At 39.4% G+C, this 23,170-nt stretch overlaps 1 protein-coding gene across 2 annotated transcripts in view; it reads right to left on the bottom strand.

The window, feature by feature from the left end:
* Positions 1-436: 436 nt before the first annotated feature.
* Sol1 (CUB domain-containing protein Sol1) overlaps positions 437-23,170 on the bottom strand; it is a 314,064-nt gene continuing 291,330 nt past the window's right edge. For both annotated transcript variants that reach the window (XR_015290526.1, XM_086902370.1), the window contains 3 exons: positions 12,484-12,691; positions 8,472-8,719; positions 437-4,223 (listed from right to left, as the gene is read on the bottom strand). Coding sequence is in view for 1 of the 2 variants with exons in the window: in XM_086902370.1 (XP_086758496.1) it covers positions 4,153-4,223; positions 8,472-8,719; positions 12,484-12,691 (527 nt within the window). In the remaining variant the exon portion in view is untranslated. The remainder of the gene's footprint in view (positions 4,224-8,471; positions 8,720-12,483; positions 12,692-23,170) is intronic.

Genomic DNA, 23,170 nt, shown 5'->3' with positions numbered 1-23,170 from the left:
TATCGAGAAATTTAATCAAACCGTCATCGCGGTTTATTCGTGTTATAAGAAGAAACATTATGAACCGGGGAAAAGGAATTTAGGAACGTGAAATTGATGGAAAGGTTTCCTAGATGGTCTAAATTTATAAAACAGTTCTTCTCTACGTGGCGAACATTTGGCGGAAGTTGGCGACTATTCGATATTCTGGTCGGCCCGCGTTTTCGATACAAACGACCAACGTGATGGCTAAGTATAAGTAATGCCGTTCCACTGAAAACTCTGGCGAATACGATATTCGCTGCATCCGCAATTCTTGCCCTACGTCGAACAGTTGTGAATGCGATTAATAGAGCGAATAACACGATAACACGAAGAAATTTATGTTCCTCGTCCACGCGTGAAAGGGTTTAAAGATAAGCAAAGTTCAAAAAGGCAGGTAAATAATAATAAAGTATTATTTTGTAGAATTTTATTAATAATATTCGTATCAGGAATGTCGATAATATTCGCACCAGCTCGAAAATGTACAAAAATTAGATTTTTAAAACGAAGACGATTGCTTGTACAATGTACATTGACGATTATATCAATGGAATGACAATTTCCATTGATTTAACAAAATTAACTTATCAGATCGATCCGGAGATGTAAACCCCAAATTGATACGAATTAAACGTGTTTTTATTTATTTTTTTTTCGAGAAACTTTTTCTACGTATCGTAATTCTATTTCGATCGAATTTTCAGAATTGAAACGAAGAGAATGATTTTGCGAAAGAATGAAAGAAAGAAAGAAAGAAAGAAAGTACAGTCGAGACACAGTCATTACAGAGTCATATGTTAAGGTTTATTAGGACAGTAACGATGATTGCATTACAGTTCGGTAACTTATGCGTGTGAGATGTTCCGGCAAGAGCCTCAAAACAGAATAAGAAAATACATCCGCCGCTTACAGCGGATACCATAGTCGATGCCCCGATCAATGATCGCGCTTTGTCCGGAGCACGACTACGATGCTTTTGAACAGTTTTAACCGCAGGACAAAGTTTTCGAGGCGCCCCAGGCGCAACTTTGATAACTCGCAGGTCCCAGTAATATGCGGTGTGTTAAGGATAAAAGTTTTTTTTTTTTTTTTTTTTTTTTTTTTTTGCTTTTTTTTCTTATTTTTTTTCTTTTCTTTTCTTTTCTTCCCCCCTCCTCCTTTTCTAATTTCCTCTCTCTCGGACTCAGGAACTTGCTGCTAGGCCGCCCCTGAACTTCCTGCCTAATTACGGAGCGCTCGTCGAGTCGTAAAATCGCAAGAGATTGAAGAGTTTCTTTTTTTTTTTTTTTTTTTTTTTATAGTATAACTATTCAACTATAGTTAATAGTCATCCTCGTACACATGTAGATCCTTCTTTAAATGCGTACAAGCGCGCACTAATCTTTGCGAAAGAAAAACTCAACTAGGCGTGGTATTTTATTTTTTTTAATTCAAATTAAGTTTCGCATACCCAAAGTATGGTGGTAAGTTTGTTTCTCGCCTACTATTTTTTTTTTTTTTTTCTTTTTTTTATATATTTTTTTCTTCCTTAGAAGCGCGTACGTATTTCGTTTAATTTTTCTTCTTCCCTTCCTTAATACGCAGCCCCCCCTCCCTCCCCCTTTTAATTCCATCCATTTTTCTTTCTTAATCAAGTATTTGGCCAAAGCAATTGGCAAATTAATTATTCGTAGCGTTATTGTTTCTTTCTATCGATCGTGTGCCCGAATCGACGACGCAGAAATAGAACGTGCAACGAAAAATGACGCAAACTTAACATATCTGCATATCGAAGCAACACGATTCGTCGTTCTTCCACTTTTTTCTCTTTTCTTCTCTTTATTTCTCCCTCTCCCTCTCTCTCTCTCTCTCCGTCCATAAAAACGGCTCGATATATATATATATATTTATATATCGTTTGACAGCAACTCGAACGGATATTGTAATATAACAATATTTACAACGGTGTTGTAATTAGTTAGTTACACGTTTTAAGCATTTCGTCCGTAGTAGTGCCGATTGTATACAACTTTCTAATAGTGTTTCTGACCCTTCTCGCCCCCCCTCCCCCTCTCCCCTCCCTCTTCATAGACAACGTATAAATAACAATAAACGGAAGTGGCAACTGCTATAATATATATATACAATTATACGTGTATATATATATATAATCCACAATGCTCTCACGCGCGCATAATCGTTCAAACGTTGTAAATTGATTAACACACTCAGTCACACTCCCCTCTTTCTACTCTTCTCTCTCTCTCTCTCTCTCTCTTACAAATCAACTAGAAACCCGGGAGAAGTAGTCAACGCATCATATATATATATATATAAACCTATTAAAAAATATTCACAGTAGTATTCTAACGTACACAGTATGACAGTATTGCTACCCCTATCCTCTTTGGATACACAGACAGATTTGATATTGAATTCGTCGAAAGAATTTCAATTTTCTCTCTCTTCGACCTTTTCGCCCTCTTTCGTCGTCATCTCGTCATCTTTTCCTCCCTTTTTTATTCTTCGTCACACGACGATATATATATATATATCTGTTCGACGATGACGACGGCCGCAAAAACTCCACCCTCTCCTCCCCCTCCTCTTGTATCGAGGAGATATTTACTCGGGATAAGCTCGAGAAAGTGGCCTGGGTTATATAGTTTGACCGGTTTATGCAGTTTGAAATAATTTTCCGGGAAAGTGGCGAACCTTTGTGTCGCAAAGTTTGTCGAAACTATCGTTAACTCGGACGATAATGACTTTCTACCACCGATGCATTTCCCCCTCCATTTATCATCTCTCTCTCTCTCTCTCGCTCGCATCGGTCGTTAAACATTTATCTTTATCGATTCTAAGTGGATGAAAGTTGGAACGAAAGTTTTTGTGTATCGCGTCTCATCCATCCAACAACCATCCCCAAACTTCTTACCAATGTTTTCTTTTCATTAAAACGGCAACCCGCTCGAACGTTTCCGTTTCGAATCCAGCCACAACTATCGTCGTTTAAGCGTCGTTCTCATTGTTGGTTCAAACAATGGCAGTTTATCCAGGGAGGGAACGGAATATCGAGGGGGTTAAGAAATTGAAATTCATACGTAGCCTCCGAATATTCGCGCGAACCGTTTAATTCGTTCCGCGGCAGAGGAAGATCCTTCTCTCTCTCGTGTAAAGTTTCAGAAAATTATTTCAAACTTTTAATTATCTTATTCGAATCTGTCATCGATCATTATTATACTCGCTTTTGTATCGATTTCACGATATTTTCCACCCTCATTTTTGACTCTCCTTTCGCGATATATCGATCACACTTCTGTTTTCTAACGGAGCTAAGAAGGAATGGAAACATCACAGTCGTATAGAGGATGTAATAATGATAGATACATTCTTACTGTAGCGTTACTGTAGCAAGGCGAATCTCTCTTTTTCTCTCTTCGTGTGTTTCTCTTTCATATATATATATGACTTTCGAATAAATTCCTTCGGACAAATAGTTTACAAGGGATTTGAATAAATTCGTTTCCGTACGAGGAGGAGAACGTTAACAATTCACCACTTTCGGGCAATTCTATACAACAAATTATAGACTCGTTACTCGAACAACTCTCTTCGTTAAGTATACTAAATCGCCTTCGAGTTCGAGCTCGAAGTGTTATAATATCGTGAGAACGTTCTTTAGAAGTGCGTGCGACTTACGTAGACGTACTTTAGACGAGATTTTTCCTTTCCTTTCTTTATCGAGCAAATGTGTCGATGGAAGAAGAAGTAAGGCAACGATCGATCGATACATACTTTTCTCAATCAAAGAATCATCAGGTTTTGCGATCAGTGAAAAGATTGTCTTATTTATTTTTCGAACAATCGATGAAACGAAACTATTATATCTACTTCCGACCGATTGTCTCTTTTCTACACGACGAGATACACGAGTCATTCTTATTGTTGGTAATTGTCGCAACGTATGCGTCGTCCTTCCTTCCTCGTAGATCTTCTCTCCCTTCGGCAATTTCACGTAGATGCGAACGTAGATCCGGCCACTTTCCTCGGCCGAGTAATGGAGGATTTTCGATGGCTCCCCGTCTTCCAAGTTTATAGTTCGTTGTAAATTGAGCCAACACCATCCCGTCCTTACTTACTCGATCGTGATTAAAGCGGTGAAACTCGGCCGAAGGGAAGAAGGGGACTCGTGAACAGCATCACCAGCATCGCCGTTGCACCTTTAACAAAAAAAAAAAAAGAAAAATAGAGTAGCGAGGCTCGGTGATTACCTTGACACGATCGAGATAACGACCGTTCCGAAAATCTTTTTACGTTGTAAGAGGGAAGGAAGAAAGAGTGTGTGTGTGTGTAGTGTGTACGTGAACGGCTCGTCGAGAAGGTAAGAAAGAACGGATGCACGGAACGCGATAACAGACAATTACGATAACACAAATAAGTGGAGCACCGCTATCCCTTTTAAGTTTCCCCGTAAATATCCGTTTAACGCTATACGAGGGGAATATCGTCTCTGTGTAATTATCAACCGCGTAAATCTAAACGTCCAAATGAGATGATTTATGGGGGGAGGGGCGGGTCATAATGGCCTCCCTTGCCTCCAATTCTCTAATTTCCACGGTTTTATATATATATATATATATACACGTTTGACAGACGTATCTATTTCCTTCCCAAATATGCTTCTTTACGCTTCTCTGTATATTATTTGCTACTTGATATTTTTAAAAATAAAAATAATACACACATCGGAGAAGCGTGTGATAAACTGGACGGACAAAGAGAGAGAGAGAGAGAAAGAAAAAGAAGATAAAGAGAAAGGTATATTACGGAGAGATTCGTCTTGGCGAATAATTTGAATCGTTATATGCGCTTTATGCATCGTTCACGTCGCTTAATTGGAAACCGTGTGTACAAACCGATTGATTTGCTTGATGGCACATTTCCAACGGGGAATTAAATAATCGTGAATAATTAATGGAAGTCGCGTGAAAACTTTAACGTGCAATATTCGACTTGTACGATAATAATAATAATAATAATAATAATAACAATCTCTCGATAATCATTCGATCACAAACATTCGAAATAGCGAAATATAACGAAGCGAACGAGTCGCAGGGATATTGGGAAAAATCTAGGAGAGGAGGCAGGCAAGCTCACAGAGAAATCGCAATATGGAGACATAAAGAGGGCGGGGGGAGGGGAAAAAAAGAAAAGGAGGAAGACAAGAGCAACAGGAGAATAGAATAGAATTTCTTAGAATCATTCGAGGTGCTCTCCTCTTTCACCCCCCTTCTCCTCCTTTTCTCGCCAGAGTTTTTTCCACGAGTCGGTTGCATTAATTACTTTCGCGATCGAGTAAATTGCAACGGGATCGATCGTGCTGTTTTTATATCTCTGCCCATGCAATTTTCTTTTTCATTTACCTCCCAATTTCTTTTCGCAATCATTTTTTCCCGATTTTCATTCCCGATCGAAAACGTTAGCTAGGGGGAATAACAATTCAATTGGCTTCCATTTCCCCGATGGAAACGTATGCGGTGATAAGAAAAATAATTGGGGAATAAATTGCATGGGAACGATTATCGACGGGGGGGGGGGGGAATATAATTTGTGGAATCGCGTTAATAAATATATTTGAAAATTAAACAACGTTTCAAATACATTAGCCGCTAGAAATTGATGGAACGAAAAGAAAATCACTGTGAATATCGAATGGAACACGTAGTATTCGTGTTTAATACGTCATTTACATAAATTAAATTGATTCACTTAATGTACGGATATAAGCCCTGTATTTAGAACACCCTTTGATCGAACACCGATATTGCCCCTATCGGTTCCATTATTAATTGCTCGTTCGAAAACTCGTTGCTCGTGTCGTAAACCTGCCCTCCTAAAAGGGGAGTCGCTTTCTAGGGATCTTTAACGCGTGTGTGTATATATATATATATTTCTTGATTCTCTCGATGACGTTCAATTTTATACACCTTTTTTTCTTTTTTTTCTTTTTTTTTTTCTCCACGCGAATCTAATTAATTCTATCGAATGGCCGGCAAAGCAATTTCCAAGATTACGCCGTAATCCTGTCGCAGTAATTTCGATTCCATTTAACTTTCGCGGGATTCAATTGGACAATCCATTTCGGTTTCTTTTCGAAATTAATACCCTCCCCCCTGTTCATTCATTATTCATAACATTCCACCTCGTGAAAATCCACATGGCGAACGAGTGGGGAGGATTATTATTACATTATTACGTGTAATAACGAATATTAACGTTCGTGTTAATCGATATCGATCGTGCCCCGTTATAAATTCTAAAAAAAAAAAGAAAAAAACGAATTGTTCTTCGATCGGGAGAACTCGTTCGTTCGTTGATCTTCGATATTTTTCGTCAATAATCGCGGAAGAGAGGGAAAACGGGGAGAATTGGATAATTAAATTATCTCGACCAAAAAAAAAAAAAAAGAGAAATCTTTGCGAATCCCGAATATTTAATCGAAATATTTGACGATGAAAAGAATGTAACGTATATATATATATATATACACATTCGAATATTCTTTTTGCTCTGTGGAAAAACTGGAAATAGAATTGGAAACGTAAACGTTCGGAAACGATGTATTCGAGTACGAATAAAAATTAATAAAAAAAAAAAAGGGAAAAAATACGCTATCCATCTATTTTGCAAACTTGAAAAATTTCTGATATGCCACACAAATTTCGCTCGTAAGCGGAATCGGAGAGGGAAAAAGGAAAAAGGACGTCGACGAGTAATTTGGAATATATCGTAGCAAAGGTTTTTCGTAGGTAAGTTTGTTGCCCGGCTTCCTTTATATCCCGAGAAACTTGATTCTTGTCTTTAGGATTGGTTTGTATTCCGTTCTTTGCGTCTGAATTTAGAAAAGGGGGGAGAGGGGGGGGTACACTTTCCGCTTTGTTTTCGCTTCCTCCTCCTCCTCCTCCTACTATTTTTGTTTCTTCTTTATCAAGTGCGGATACACACACGCGCACGTATACATAAATGCACGTGTAATATCATAAAAACGAGAGAAGAAAGCTCTTTTGTGCCGTAAAGGTAGGAAACTTTGTAAAAATAAAAATCTCGCATGGAAAACGTGTTCCGAATGTAAACGCCACTTTAACACTCGAAAAACTTTTTCCCTCCGCCGTTCTCTCGCAACAATCGTTTACAATCGAATAATTATCGAAAATTATCGAAGGAAAAATAAGGCTAAGATCGAAAAATGTAAATCCACGTCTCTTGATTTCGTTGTGATCGATAAACGAGATCCGTCCTACGAGTGATTTAATAATGGGAGAAGGTACACAAAAATTCGATTCTCCCTCCTATCTGCAGGGCAGGCCAGATCTCTCAGGCAAATCCCCTTATAAATCCTGTATAATCTTTTTTCACAGTAACGGCTGCTTCCGGATGTAAACTGTCGATTATTCATGGAATTGGATAAACGATAAATTGACCGAAGGACGCGAATTCTCTCTCTCTCTCTCTCTTTTTTTAAAAGCCCGATTCGATCGTTGGACGAAGGGGAGGAGAAGTTGGACGAAAAGTAAGATCGTATATATATATATATATACGCGTGCATATGAAAATATTAAATGCACACGTGGCCTCGTGAAATATGGTGTGTTTGCATTGCAAACTAACGGAACTTCGTCAGCCTTGCTAACTCGGCATTAGCGCCTGGATCGATCTTACGTCGACGAATCGTTGGAAGATTTCTCCAGTGGCTGTAGAACGTTTAACCTAGATTCTGTAATCGCCACTGTTGATTGAAAGATTTAACAAATTCAACGTGTTCAACGTTGGCGCGATTTATACGAATATCGTCGAATTGAAATATTCAAACTTGAAATCGGGGATACAATCGGCCGGTTACATTCGACCGTTCAATGTTTAATCGGTTGTGTGAATAAACGAGGGGAAGTCTCCGCATCTATGTTGCAAGCGGTGATAATTTATTCAATGGCCAGTTAATAATTGTTCCAACTCTAATGCAACTGGTTGGTTACTCGCCTATATATATATATATATATAAATTGTTTTTCAACCGAGCGTTATAAATAAGAGGCAATTAATTTTTTTTTCTCCAAATGCTGTACATTTAAAAACTGCTATGTGTTTTCCTTTACTTCTCCTTTGCTCGAACAATTTCTTGTTACACGGCGTAATTAGGCGTGTATGTTTTACGATCCAGAGAAGGAGGGAGAGATGGCACGGTTTAAAAGTTAAAATTCGTGTTTAAATTTTCTTTTGTCGCAATCGTTAATATTTCGGTATATTTTATTTTTAATTTGTTCCGCCGTCGTGGCGGAATCAACGTAGCAAAAAGTACGCGGGATTGTGTTACGCAGGGAGAGGCGTGAAAAAAACTGGAGTGCCGGGAAGAAAGTTGTTAGTTGCGGTGGAGGGGGAAAAAGTCGAGGAAGTTTCAGTTTTTTTACCTTTCAACGTTGACGCGTTACTCGTAGGCGGCTTGGTCGTGTAATTTCCCTCGTCATCCATGAACACGTAGCTAGCGTTGAATCCTGTCCCATCGTATCTATCGTTGCTCTTGAACGTCACGCGAAAGAACTTTCTGTCGCTGTTCACGTCGAACTCCTTCTGTTGGCCGCAGTGCCTCGAGTACTTCCTGTCCCTCGACATGAAATTCGAAAATTCGACGAAGTCGCTCGCGGACACTGGCTCGCACCTGTAACGCGTTATTATAATATATTATTTATTATCAAGTTGGCGATGCTGAAAATTTACTTTGCATCCTCGTTAAAATTCCCTGTTCACCGGTTTCTATTTCGAAATCGCTGATGCGCAAAATTCAATATATATATACATTCTTAAAATATTTTATACATATCGATATAATTTCGTGGAATGGGATAGTAATATAATGTAACGGCTATTGCATTCGATACATCGAAGAAACGATGAGGCATATCGAGTACGCGTGAAAACCACGGGGCATAAAAGACAGAATCTGTTTTTATTGATTTATTTTTTATTTTTACGTTAGTGGAACAGAAAAAAATATTGTCACGTTATTTTGAAAATTTCAAAAAAGAAAAAAATTATTTATCGTAATTTTAAAAATCGGATTAATATTTGAGTCGTGAAAATTAGTTACAGCAAAACAAATGGGTAATTCCGAGGCACGTTCCTATTCCATGCGCAATTTGACTTGTCGTCGTTACGCACGAGTTAATTAATCTTTCTTTAATTATAAAAGTTATCCGCTTTATTTGCTCGTAATTTTTGTAGAAAAGATGAAATACGCGTATTCGAGCGTACCTCCTCGTCGTTTCAATGCGTTTGCATTCGTGTTATAATACGCTACGTGAAAGAAGAAGAAGAAGAAAAAAATAATAATTCGCATATAACGTTAATAACGACAAGTACGATCCAAATATTTGAGAAGAGGTTTATTTCCTCATTCCTAAAGCCTGGTGGATAAAGCACGCGGTACGTATTTAGAAACCTCATAAAAGTTTATGACATCACCTATATTTCAACGAGGATGACAAGTCTGCTGCCTCGTATAACCTGGCGGCGCTTTTATGTTATATGTATATAAAATACAATTGCCGATGTATTATTCAAGAGCGTTCTTAACTTAGTCGCTCGCCCGTTAAATTTATATTTTTGACCGGGCCGTACGTTGCGCAATCGTAGGGAAAAGAAAAAAAAAAAAGAAAAAAGAAAAAGGAATTGATGTATACACGGATGTGAGCGCGTGAAAGGGCTCGCGAGACGTGGTTGAAATATTCACCTTTCGCGGGGAATATCGAGAAGAGTCGAATGATTTTTCTCGGTGTAGTACGCCCGTAGTACTCATAAATTGGTTCCGTGCGGACCGGCAATTCCATATAAGTAATTCAATCTTGGCTCTTTCCTCGCATAATTTCAACCTACATGCGAGAGCGCGTGTCTGCCGCCGCGTTTTCATACCGCTATTTACAATCGGAATATACATATCGGATATTCTGTTTTCGGATTTTCCATTCCGCGCTCCATAAATATATTTCTCTCCGCTTTTACGGGGGACGATGAATCTCCTCCGATTACATAACCTGTGATTAAAGTTGCGAAGGAGCAGCGCGCGAGCATCGGAAATAACGCTTCAAGCCGGGGTCACCTTGGTTGTGCCAAGTCGGAGTTTTTTTCTGCGTTCGTTTCGACCGTTGGGCGGAAAGAAAAGAAAAAAAATAATCTTAATGGGAGCGTGGAAGCGAGGCAGGCTTGTTGGGCGAGGAGGGGAGGGGAGGGGAGGGGAGAGGAGAGCGAGGTGACGTCACCACGTTGAGCCAATTGCGGGCAAATATGAGAAATATTAGAGGCGGGGAACGGGGAAAAATATGAGCTGGTGTTGTCGGGTGTTCTGCAATTAAAGGCGAAAGGAAGCGGCGATCACGAAGGATAAATGGGATTGATAAGGGCGATTTACGCGAGCGTTTCGCCCGTGGAAGAATGCATTCACTCCCTTGTAAATAATATATCGCGCCCGTAAGAAATATTGATACGTGAATGATGAGGCTATTATCGCGGAACCGGAGATATACATCACGCGACTCGTTCCTTCCACCGATGACATAAGTGGCAATTCCCGTGATAGATCATCATTCGGTTCTCACGTTTCCCAACATATATTTCGCTCTGTTTACTCGTACACGGATTTACGACTGGAAATGTATCTTTCCTTCGTTGCGAGATGGGAGGGACTCCAACCGATCGAACGATTGCGCGTTGCATTTTTTTTAATCGAAAACTCTTCGCTCGTATCTTCGATCGTACGATTTATTTGCGATCGGAATATTTGAAAAGATCGTGCGCGAAAATATTTGTTATTTTTGAAGGCTCGAACGTTTCCAAATCTCCATCACCGATCTCGGGAATCAAAATGTACATTCTCCAACTCGGGAACGAACTTGACTCGACGTGGGTCAAAGCGAGCGCCAAGTAGATCGGCTCGATAATTTTCGATCGCTTATCGTAAATATTATCGTCGTATTATTAAATTTATTTTATTTTCTCCGTATAAGCACATAAGCGTGTTTCTCAAAGGGAATGGAAAAGAGAAAAAAATTCACGTCGCGCAAAACTGTTCCATTTGCGACAACGGACGCGTCGACGTGTCTCTTCTCTGTGATCAGGATCTTGATATCGGTTGACCTCCAATTATAAAAATCGAGGGCATATTTGGCGGGGAAGAGGAGGAGGAGGAGGAGGAGGAATCGATGAAGTGACGACGAGAGACCTACTTTGCGCTTCCACTCCGCGTTATTGTTGAAAAGTTGGGCAGAAATCGGCAAAACACGACTAATTAGCTGGCTTCGACTAATGAACGAAGCTCCATCGTGTTACAACACGGTTATTGATGGCGATTTAATAAGACCCAATTAGGTTACCGCGTAACCATCTACTTCTTTCCATCCCTTTCCATCCTCGCTAGGAGGAATCGAGCATCGAGAGCACATCCGTCCTAATATCGCGTGATGGATTGACCATCGCGTCGAGATCATCCCTTGTTGATCAACCGTGCTCCCTAATTGGTCAGCGTTGACGCGAATACTCGACGTTCCGACCAGGCTTTTCGACTATCGGTTACGGAATTCTCTTCCTGGTTGTTGAGTCTTCGTCCCCAATAAGCAGCTTGAAACTTTGTTTTGGCGTAGTTTGATTTAGTAGCAGCACGTCGAACTGTATCGAGAAACCCAATCGAACTAGCATCGATTTGCTTCCAATAGACTTCTAGTTAGTTAAGGATATTCACTTTGTCTCGCAGAGTGACGAGAAGAGGAAGCGGGGAATAGGGAAAGGATCGATACGCGGAATTCCAATCACTGTCAGAGAGTAGCCAGTTTATCCCCTCCCCCCCGTACCATGTTCACCTTTTCTAATTCACTTACGACGCCATTTGCCATTGACTTTATCTTCTCGCGTGTATAATTTTTTTTCAACAAACATTGAAACTTTTTTATAGGATGGAATGTATCTCGTTTTTTTTTTTTTTTTTTTTTTTTTCTCTTTTCATTTCCTTTGAATTTACTCGCAATTTAATTTTGAATACAAAATGTGTATTTTAACGTTTGAAATTCTACTTCAACTATTCCACTACCTCCGCGGAAATAGTATTATCTAAATGGTTACAAGCTCCTTTCCTCTTCGGAGACATTATTATGGATAATGGTAGAATCTTTTCTTTGTGTGCGTGTGTATGTGTGTCAAGAAGGTAAGGAAGAAGGGATCTTTTATACGACGAATATAGAATACCGCCACTTAACCCTCCCTTCTCAGAAAGGTAACTCTCTACCCGATTTTTGATATACCCATCGCCTTTAATGCGATTCTTTTCGAACCTCCCACTTTGAACGAACCATTTACGATCGAGCACAAAATACATTTTTAAACGAAAAAGAAGAAGAAGAAGAAGAAGAAAAATATTTATACGAATAACACACTTACGGCATCACACCCTCGACATCGAAGAAGTGGAAATGAAGATGGATTCGCTCGTTCGGCTGGCCGTTGAAGAAATAGTGACATTCGGTGTCGCGTGGATACAAGCCCGGGTAATTGGGCGACGTGAACGTGCCGTTTCGTGTCTCGTTGCTGTTGTATACAAAGGCACAGGGATATTGCGCCTCTTGTCGCCCCGTCGTAATACCAAAGTCTGAAACACACAGTTGAAACAATGCCGCGTTAATGCGTGTTCCTTAAATCCGTTCACACCGAGAGAGAGAGAGAGAGAGAGAGGATAAAGCGCCTGTTGGTTGGCCTGGAGATGGGATGGAAGGCGCGTCTCAACCAGGGTAAATATGACGTTCCTCGAGACCGTTAATTAAATCGCTACCATTCCACCTGTTTAATCGCGGAAAGAAGGAAGTCGCCAACTTTGAATCGGCTCACACCTTCCTTCCTTCGCGAGTAATGAGAAGTGGCTCGAACACCGCTCTGGAAAAAGCGATTGTTCCGGGGACGATGATGATTTGGAAATCATGAAAAGGATCGAGATCTCTCTGTGTTTCATTCACAGGGAGTAGAAAAATTTAGAATATTTTTCTGTATCCCATCCGATCGAATTTAAAATTTCGTGTTATTCCTTTTTATCAGGAATAACGATAAAATTTTTGATATTTTTTTAATCGATTTTTAATGTTTTGTTTCGGAGAAAATTCTCGAAACGAAAGGGCATATAGATTATAAAAACGGGGTAAAAAAATTTCATTATAGCTACACGCGACGAGAACGAAAAAAAAAAAAAAAAAAAAGGGTTTTTCATTCGTGAAAACGACTCGTAATTCGATTTCGGTTCTCTCCAGCCGAATTGCAGCCGGTGCCAATACCCGTTTCATGCGCCCACTCTTATTACCCTTTATTTACAGATTATTTGATCACTTGGTAATGTTTGTGATTGTCTGCGCTATCCATCTGGCAAGCTTAATAAATATTGACGTTCGCTAATGAACAGCCACGCGTCGAAATATAAAGCATCACTGTCATAATCGTTATATTGTAACGCGATGGACATTAATAAACAACAAGGGCGTAATTGCTTACGTTATTATTAACTAGATGTTCGGGAACCGAGCGAGAGGGCAACTGCTTCAATTCATGTCAATGAATATGGATGATAGTGTGCGTTACACGCGACTAATACGCCGATAATACTTTATGTATTAACCATAATGGATAATTTAGTGTATCATTTCCGGCATTTTAATCGTTGATCATCATCGATCGTACTTTCGAACTTGTGAATCCGATACTTGTCGATACGACAAGTTTACAATGTATAATTTCATTCCAGTGGGATAACCGTGTTAGTCCCCGGACTAGCTTCCCCTTAAAAAGATTGTACTTCTCTTTCGTGACGAGTTCGCTTAGGGAGCAAACTCGAAAAAAGAAGAAAGAAATTCTCTTCGACAGACACACAGCGTTGCTTGATTATCTGTTTATGCTCATAAGGCGTAGTAATAATGCGATAGTAACGTGATTTATACGCTGGTGACGTTAATGAAAATTTTTGTGAATTACTCGCCTCGTAATGTTACACCACTTTCATTACAATAGTCGTTCATTTTCATTAGAGTGTTGCCGGGCAATTAATGTCCGGTGTTGATCCTGACAAGATGAGAAGTTTGCGTATGCTTCTGTCCAACCGGAGATTTATGACGGTTCCTTTACAAAATAAAAAAAAAAAAGAAACGAAGAGAATATTATCATTATTATTATTATTATTATTATTTTCGAGAGTAAATAATTTCTTCCCAACCAAATTCTTTTTTTTTTTTATTTCCTTCTAAAATTTCAAGATTACTTATCCCGAATTTCCTCGAGGAAATTCTTTGGATAAAAAAAAAAAGAAAAAAAAAAATTCATAAATCTCGAGAGATCCGTAAAACTTCAAGTTTGTTCAGCGCTTGTTCCATTTTTCCTTTTACGGGAATACTAAAATTTTCTGGAAAGACCGAAATCCTATCGTACTTCTCGTACGTCGAAACACAACCTTCGACAATTATACGCTCCATACCCTATGTTGCACGCATCTCCTTTATATATAAAAAAACTCCTCGATATAATTTACGTTTAAAGAAAGTAATCGTTTCACGAGGATTTCACGCCCAACGAAAACCATTCGGTTCGTCGAAACGATAAAAGTTTGGCGACTGGGTGTAGTTTAGCGACGCCACCGTTACTGAATCACAACTTTCGACTCTCTCTCTCTCTCTCCGCGACTCTGAGACCGAAAATTAAAGCTCCACAGGCGAAATGGGTTAATTATAAGATCGGGGGGAGGTCGTCAGGCCTCGTTTCAAATCGTTCGGGTTGTATGGCCAGCAAAGTTGCGTGGCGGGCCAAACTTCTGTGTCGAGTTCCCCGAAGTGTACTCTCTCTCTCTCTCTCTCTCTCTCTCTCCCTCCAATGTTACGTACGCCGGCCAAGTTTCGCTCGCGATTGTAAACATCGAGTAATAAGCTTTCCCCGGACGACCAACGTACTTTTGCGCTCAGCTACTTACCGTTCATTTATTACGTATATACTGGGTGTTTATAAAAATGTGGAACACCTTTGGAGGGCGGATAAAAGGTTCATTAAAGAGTTTTAAGAAGTTTTTTAAGGAGTTTTAAGTTTGCATTGCGTAGCGGAGCCCCTCGACGAAAGTGCAGAATCCAAAGGTGTCGCACACATTTTTATAAACACCCTGTACGTAGCGAGAGAAGGAAGAAAGTTTGCCTCTAAGTGTAAATTGCGTGTTTAAATTGTATTGATATTTCATGTGAAAAGAGGGAACGAGTAATTAATCCTGCTACTAATCGAAATGCGTATATTCATGACAGACTTGAATGCGAGGAAGAATGCGACCGCGTGACGAAAACGGTTTAAACGCTTCCGGCAAACGCTTCTCTGACCTCTTTCCGACGAAAGGAAGAAGAAAAAAATGCGAGAAAGTGGAGGGTCAACTTTTCTCGTTACGCAGGGTTGATCGTTAACGAGAGAAGCGTTAAATGGGAAGGAATATCGAGAGATTTTGCGTCGAGGTTTTTTTTATTTGTAATTGTAAATCGCCGTCGAAGCTTTTCCAAGCTCGGTCTTCCTCCCCCCTCCCTACTATGCGTATCCGCGCGCATCTCGAGCAACAAGAGAGGATGGAGAAAGTTTTTTTCTTTTTTTCTCTTTTTTTTTTTTTTTTCAGAGGAGGAAGAGAAACTAGTTTGAAAGCACCATTTTTTCCTTTTTCGCTAAATCTAACACTTTTTGCCCCGGCGTTAATTTTACAGAGATGGTGTGTGTCGTTTACTCGACTAGCTGTTTGCACTGCGAGAAGGGAAAGAAAGTGACTGCATGATAAAGTGCGCTTTCGACGAGGCAGCTTTGCCCCGAGAGTAAACGCTACTTGGAATTTTTATTCGTCTCGAGATATTCCCTTGTTAATTTGATTCTTCATCCTTACTGTGGATGTTTTAAAAAGGAAGGAAAGAAAGGGAGGGGAAAAAAAAAAACAAGCATTCTTCCCCATTTTTGCAGAGAGGGAATGATTTTCATAAATCTTCGCGAAATGGGACAATGTTACCGCGAAAGTCTTGAAAGGGTGAATCGGTGTCGGTCGCATAAGGGATACGACTTGTTTCAGGAGAGGAGAAATTTTTATTCATACATTTTTGGCCCGCGAGTGCATCAATCTTACGAGGAAAAGTTTGCAGCGAAGAAAAAATTCGAGACGATTTTCATCGTCGACTCGTCGATTGGTATTTCTCTCGAATCGAAGAAACGAGGTTTTCTTTCTTTCTTTCTTTCTTTCTTTTTCAATGGAACACGGGAGAATCGATTTTCCCTCCGAGGGTTCCTATATTTTCTTATATTCGATCGATTCCACCCCCTCGGGATGGATATTAAGAAGAAAACGTAAGCGGTGCGTTATATTATACAACGCCGTTGATGGTTGTTGCGCACGGAAAGCACAAGTTTCGTTTAATTACTGAAATTAGTGACCAGACTATTACTTAGATACGGTTACCGATTAAATTAATGACCATTTGGAAATTCGGTTTGCAGTTAGCTTTGGCGGTTTAAGCAACTCGTACAATTATCGGTTGAATAATCGTAACAATTATCCGGTATTAAATAAAGAAAACTTTATATCTCGGAGCTTTTGCGGAGAAATACGTTTTTATTATTATTATTATTTGTTTTTTTTTTACGTGAAAATTTTCACCGGACGTGTATTGTGATTTTATAACATTATTTTTTTTTTTTATGTAATTTTTACGACTTTAGCTCTTCTATGAACGGGATATTTTTTTATTCGCCGATATTTATTTTACAGCTTATCGGTCGTAGTTTTATCGGAAAATCTTTATTTTTCTAAATATCCAGGCGGAGAGGCGGAGGGCGGAGAGTAGTAGTAGTAGTTTCAGCTATAAAAATTTAACTTAAACGTTATCCCCTTGGAAAGGGAACAACGCAGTTATATAGAGTTGGATAAACTTTGATCATTTGATTTCGGAATGGATTTTATTAGATTTTTGATTAATTATTCAATTCGTTCGTTCTTCTCGGAAGGGATGAAACGACTATTCTTTCTAAAAACCTACAAAACTCACCCTTAATAATTCACCCATCATTGCACGGAATAATTTATTTATTAAACGATCAAACTGAATTGAATCGCTCGTCGATGGACTCGATTCCAAACGGTCCAATCGGTTGTATATACTATATGTTATAACTAAGTTGCTCTTCGCGTGTGTTTATCCAATTAAATTCGATCAAAGTTATTAGACACGGTCGAAATAGAAATGTTAATATTAACGGAGAAACGCTCGTATCGATCGTTCGTATTCGATAGAGAATCGGAATCTTTTAATCCTTCTTCTTCTCTTTAAAATACATTTTATAATAATAATAATAACAACAACAACAACAACAATCGTGATCCCGTTTCGTTGGGAAGACGATATTCCACGGACGACGGTTCGCCTCGTAATTATTTACATTCAACAGCGCGCGACAACGACGCGCGGAGATCCCCCGCAATTAACACACACGCGCGAAACTGGTTGGAAACTTTTAACGCGGGGGCGCCACGTTCCGAAGAAATTTCCTGAGCGCAGCAACGTTCGCTGCGAGCGTTCAGCATCCGGCATCGTGCGAGCCTATACCATTCCCTAGATAGTACGAGCCATCTCCTCCCTCCCTTCCTTCCTTCCTGTTCCCCCGCGCTTCCTGCCGCGCTTACACGCTTTTCCACAAACAACGAACTTTGCCCCTCGCCCCGCGCGTCTTTTTCAACCCGCTACGCACGCCCTTCTCCCTCCTTCCTTTTTTCTCTTACGGCGAAGAGAGTTGTTAAGCAACGTTCCGAATCGTGGCGCCTCCTCCTCGTTTCGTATTTCCGCTCCTCGCGAATTTTTATCCGGAGTATAATATTTGGAAATAATATGAGAAAAAAGAAAGAAAGGAAAGTAAAAAAATGGACATTGATTGTTCGTTTTTTTTTTTTTCCGTGACAATGAAACATCAAGTCAATTTGTTGTTCGAGTTTGTGCAATTGGTCGGTTTGCTTCGATCGGTGACTTTATTTTCCCTCTCTTTGTACCGTTAAATACAGCATCTTCTCTATAAATTTGAATATAAAACAGTCGAATCGAACGAACTTTTCTTTGTATAAATGAAATGCCAACTCTCGAAATGTGTAATAACAGCACACGGTTTAGAACGAAGTTGGCTGGTGATAAACGTTCGACGCTAGCGACGCACAGTGCGAAAAAACGGAATTACTTTGCGTACAGCCCAATACACGTGATGGAACGAAGATTTCTCCTCGACTTCTTTATAAACGCGTGCACGCCGAATATCGATGTTCGTTGAACGAAATTGTTGCGGGAATTCGTAACGCCAACAATTACGAATTACACACACACACACACGTGCGTAATTATGACGGCAATTATCGCGCCGATCACAGCGGAACAACTTGCTTAAATTTCAATCATATTCACCAGTGTGAAAATCCATTTAAGTAACGCACGCTTATTTCGTAATCCACGTTCGATATTATATTCGGGCGTACAAATTTACGCGGCGATACGCTCGGATTCGAGAGATTTAAACGGAAGAATATTCCATTGTCCATTGGTTTGAGACAAAGCAGGGAGTTTGAACTGATTTGGAAATTTGTGAAATGGGATATATATATATATACATAGATGGAACGTACGATTGCTTCGATAATTTCGTACAAAGTAAATGCAGCAGCTCGATGAATGCTCAAAGTTTAATCCTTCCTTGATAATATCGCCTGTTATTTTGCCGATGAAAAAAATTGCAGCTTTCCCTTCTCCCCCTCCTCCCCCCCTCCCCCCTCCCTTATAAACAAAATCCGTGAATCCGTGATATCGGGATGAAATTAGAGGATGGAAATTCGTGGAGATAGATATTCGAAGCGAGAGAGAGAGAGAGAGGGAAAAAAAAAAGTTAAAGACGCTTCCCGTTTTTATTTGAAATTTCAAAAGCGAGCGGTGCAAACAAGTTATGAAAGTTTCGCAACTCTCCGAGTTTTCATTGAATTTCATCGCACCTTCGGGTATATAACGCGATTCCCCGTTGAAATTTCATTTGCAACGGAATCTTTTCCCTGTAAATATATTTTTATTAAACAGAGAAGGAAAACGAATTTCTCCCGGGTAAAAAAATTCGAAATTAAAATTACCCGTTAAAGGGGAGGGGGGAGGAAAAATGCGAGGTATCGTTTTCTTTCTTTTCCCTTTTTTTCATTTTTCAAATATCAATCGCTCGCATTAACGCGATTAACGCGCATTTGGCGATAATCGGCGTTCGACCACAAAGCGACGAGAGAGCATCATCGCCGCGACCTTCGGTCAATTTTGTTGTCGCAAATGATTGGATAGAGGGTAAATATTTACACTACTGATGCACACTACATAGGGGGGGGAGGGGGATTGGAACAACTGCGGATACTGCAGGGATACGGTTGATTATTCCTGATGTGGGAAACTGATAACGTCTAAAATCAATTCCATTATCACGTAATGATAATCAGATCGGATAACGGATAAGACGATACGATAATTTAATCTTTCCTTTTTTCCACGAGATTTCTCAACGAGGAGAGAAAATCCATTATCCCCCGTGGAGAGATTCTTTCTTTTTTTTTTTTTAGTTTATTTGGAAAAGTTGTGGCCCGTCGAAATTTTTCGAATAATTGCGTGAAATGATAATAATGTAAACGCGAGGGTAACGAGAATGAAATGGTGAATGCGCGAAAGGAAGGATTCAAAGCAAGGGAGGATTTTTAAAACCACGAATGTATATATATTTGGCTACGATTCTACGGTTACGCGTTCGTGGAGGGGGGAAAAAAAAATGTAAAAAAAGATTCAGGGCAAAAATTTTTTCGAGATTTTGAGACGAAACGGTTCACAACTTGGTTGTCACGAGTTTGTTTTGAATTTGTGAATTATTTTCGTTCGAGTAGAAATATAATGGAGGTGGTGTAAGAAGGAAGGGGAAATTAGAATTTACGAATTTCACTCGTGAACGGAGAGAAAGGTAACGAGGGTACTTTTTTTGTAAATATTTAAAAATTTCACCATTTGCTTTGCCACGGGATTTGCCGGCGTGTTTCGAAACATACTGACTTTTTGAAGCGAAACATTAATGGGTCAACAGCCACTTCAATTTTTGACGTCAACACGGGGTGTGTACTATGAAAAATTAAGAAACGAAAAGTTGGAAAAGTTACGAATCTCAGTTTCGAAAAAAAAAAGGAGAAAAGAAAAAGAAAGGGAAAACAAAAAAAAAAAGAAACACCATTGAACGAGCGAAATTGCGTCGATTCAAATTTACATTTGACGTATTTACAATTGAAACGTGGGCGAAAAACCATTCTGCGTGGAGCAATTAAGAAAACGTCCTTAAAAAAACGTGATCCGAATCGTGAAATGCATAATTATATTTAAACTTTTTCCCCTCGATCGTTATAATTTTTCACTTTTTTTTAAATTGCTTCTCTTTTTTTTATCTCCGGAACACATCCGTTTAATTGATCCGTCCATCGTGTTATATTTCCTCGACGATTCATTAACAAGAAAACAGCTAAATTTGAAAATAAGACAAAAAACAAAATAAAAAAGAAACATAATTGCAAAGAAGAAGAGGAAGGAAATTGAACGAGAGATCGATCGAAAAGCGGAGTGTATTCTCCGCCGTAGATGATATCCCCTTTAATTCTACAATGGAGGGAATTCCGTTTGATATACGATCGGTCGCAAACCAATCTTAGAATCGTTCATTTTACACGGCGATCAGGTATAAATGTCGAAAGAAGAAGTCAGTGCAACACGTTATATACGAAGAAAATTATTTCACAATTTATTCCAAAAAAAAAAAAAAAAAAAAAAAAAACACTTTCTAAATGCATCTTTCGCTGAAAATGTACTCTCGAACCTCGCAACGAGTTACGTTTCGATACGACCCGACACAGTCATACACACACATATATAAACGCAATGGAACCGGTTCGATCTTGAATCGATCGTTGATCAAACATTTGCATTAGGATGCAACAATTCGTCGGTGGGCGAATTTCGACATTTTCAAAACGACGGAATCATTCGCTCGATTTTATGACGTTTGTCGATAGAAAGATAACGCGCGATTAAAGGTATCCGTGGACAACGTGTATATGTATGCACAGAAGCAATCGGATATTCATTTGTGGCGAGCCGAACAGGTTTCGCCTCCCCGACTCCCGTACACGCGTTCGCGGATTGCTATGCGTGTCTCTCACGCCCGATAAAATATACAACGCAGCAGCAGCCTGTTTCTGGAGGAGCGTCTGGGGTTACTCGCAGTAGCGCGAGTCGAGCATTAGGCCGCCGCCTCGACTAAACCTACCGACATTTCATGTATACCTATTCCTACCGTGAGCGGTCAAATGCAAAGAAACATTTGTATCTTAACCTGGAAAGAGATTTTTAACTAATTGGATGGATTAAACAAAATATTTTTCTGATGCTACAACAATGCGTGATCGGTTATATCTACATCACCGAATTTTGTGCTATTGTAAAGTCATATGACGATACTAACTTTGTATACAAGAAATTGTAAAGAAAATTTCGAAAACGGTCGTTCGACCGCGGTGGGTTAAATAAACGCGCGGAAAGAGATTCTTTTTTCCACACTTTTTCGAGAAGGCAAAAGGGATCAGAGGGGAAAGGGAAGACGTTTTGGAAATCTGTTTGGAGACTGTCGTTGGGGAGGAGGTAAATGGCAGTAGTAGTTGGAAACGATCGGGTACACTTTTTATTATCGGACGTGTAAATAAAAGCGGGTCGGAGGGGGGAGCCCGTTTGAAAAGTGTGAAAGGGTCGACGAGAGGGAAACAGGCAATAAATATTGATCCACGGTGCGTCCGGTTCAAATGCGATTTTGCGCTATTTGTAGCCGCCTTTGGTGTTAACCCTCCCTTTCATGGATCATAATGAATTTACAGGGATCGGATTCATTTCGATCCATAACGATATTATCCCAATTGATAGTTATACGCGTCCAAACAGTATTTTCGAAAATGGGAATTGAATGCACGAATTCAAAAGTGGGATTAATGTATAAACGAATTATTATTTCTGCGTATCGAACGGTACTCATTCTTTTGATTGTTTTATTTTTTTCATAGATCGGTGCGAAACATCGATGCTTCGATTTACGATATTACGTTCCATCTTGGCTCGTATTCTTCACGCCTGCCCAGATGGCGTGGCGCGCGTTTCTCTCCGTTGTGGCGAGTTACATAGAACTCGGGGGGAAAAAAAAGAATCATCGATTGACGATCGACAAAGAATCAAAATCGGTGGAATAAAATTCGCGCCATCCTCGTTTCGTTCGTTTCGTATTTATTTATGGGACGGATTTGATGTAACGATATTAACAGGTAGGAAGGATCTATGGGACAGGATCGCGAATGGTGGAGAGATCGTATTTAAAAGGGCAGCGGAACATATTTGGAAGATATTTCATTGTTATCGCCGAATGAATCAACGAATAAACAATTCTATTACGCTCGAATCACGGTGTAACGTGAAATATTTTGGGAAAATTAAAATATCGCGCGCAACCGTTTAGATTTATCGGAATTTGTTTCGTTTTTCATCTTATCGAAATACAAAACTAATAAAATAAAAATAAAACGAAGCTCTATATATATATATATATAACGATAAGACAGGACGAACGAATTTTATATACATATATATATATATATATATATATAAACGACAATAACAACGGTAAAAATAAATTTTCCACGTATCGACTTTCCAACAATTTCCAACCGAAAAGCGAATTAATTTCGTGTATTCAATACGGTTCAGCCTTTCATTTTTTAATATCAACTCTCAATTAATATACATTATATGCCATACACGATGTTCCGCGTTCACCTCGTGCCCGACGTTTATCCGCAGACCGCGAGAAAAATATCGTGCTCCGCTCGAAAATATTAAAAAAAAAAAAAAAATAACGATATTGAAAAATAATACGATCTAAAAAAAAGAGGGGGAAAAAAAAAAAAAGAAAAAATCACAGAGAAGCACGAACGAAAAATTAGGCGAACGATATCGGTGTA

Source organism: Apis florea, unplaced genomic scaffold (assembly GCF_048593485.1).
Source record: "Apis florea isolate Af1SG1 unplaced genomic scaffold, ASM4859348v1 contig_2272_pilon, whole genome shotgun sequence".
In the NCBI taxonomy this organism is placed as follows: Eukaryota; Metazoa; Arthropoda; class Insecta; order Hymenoptera; family Apidae; genus Apis; species Apis florea.
The sequence above is the reverse complement of the archived record's forward strand: the minus strand, read 5'-3'. Positions and strand labels throughout refer to the sequence as shown.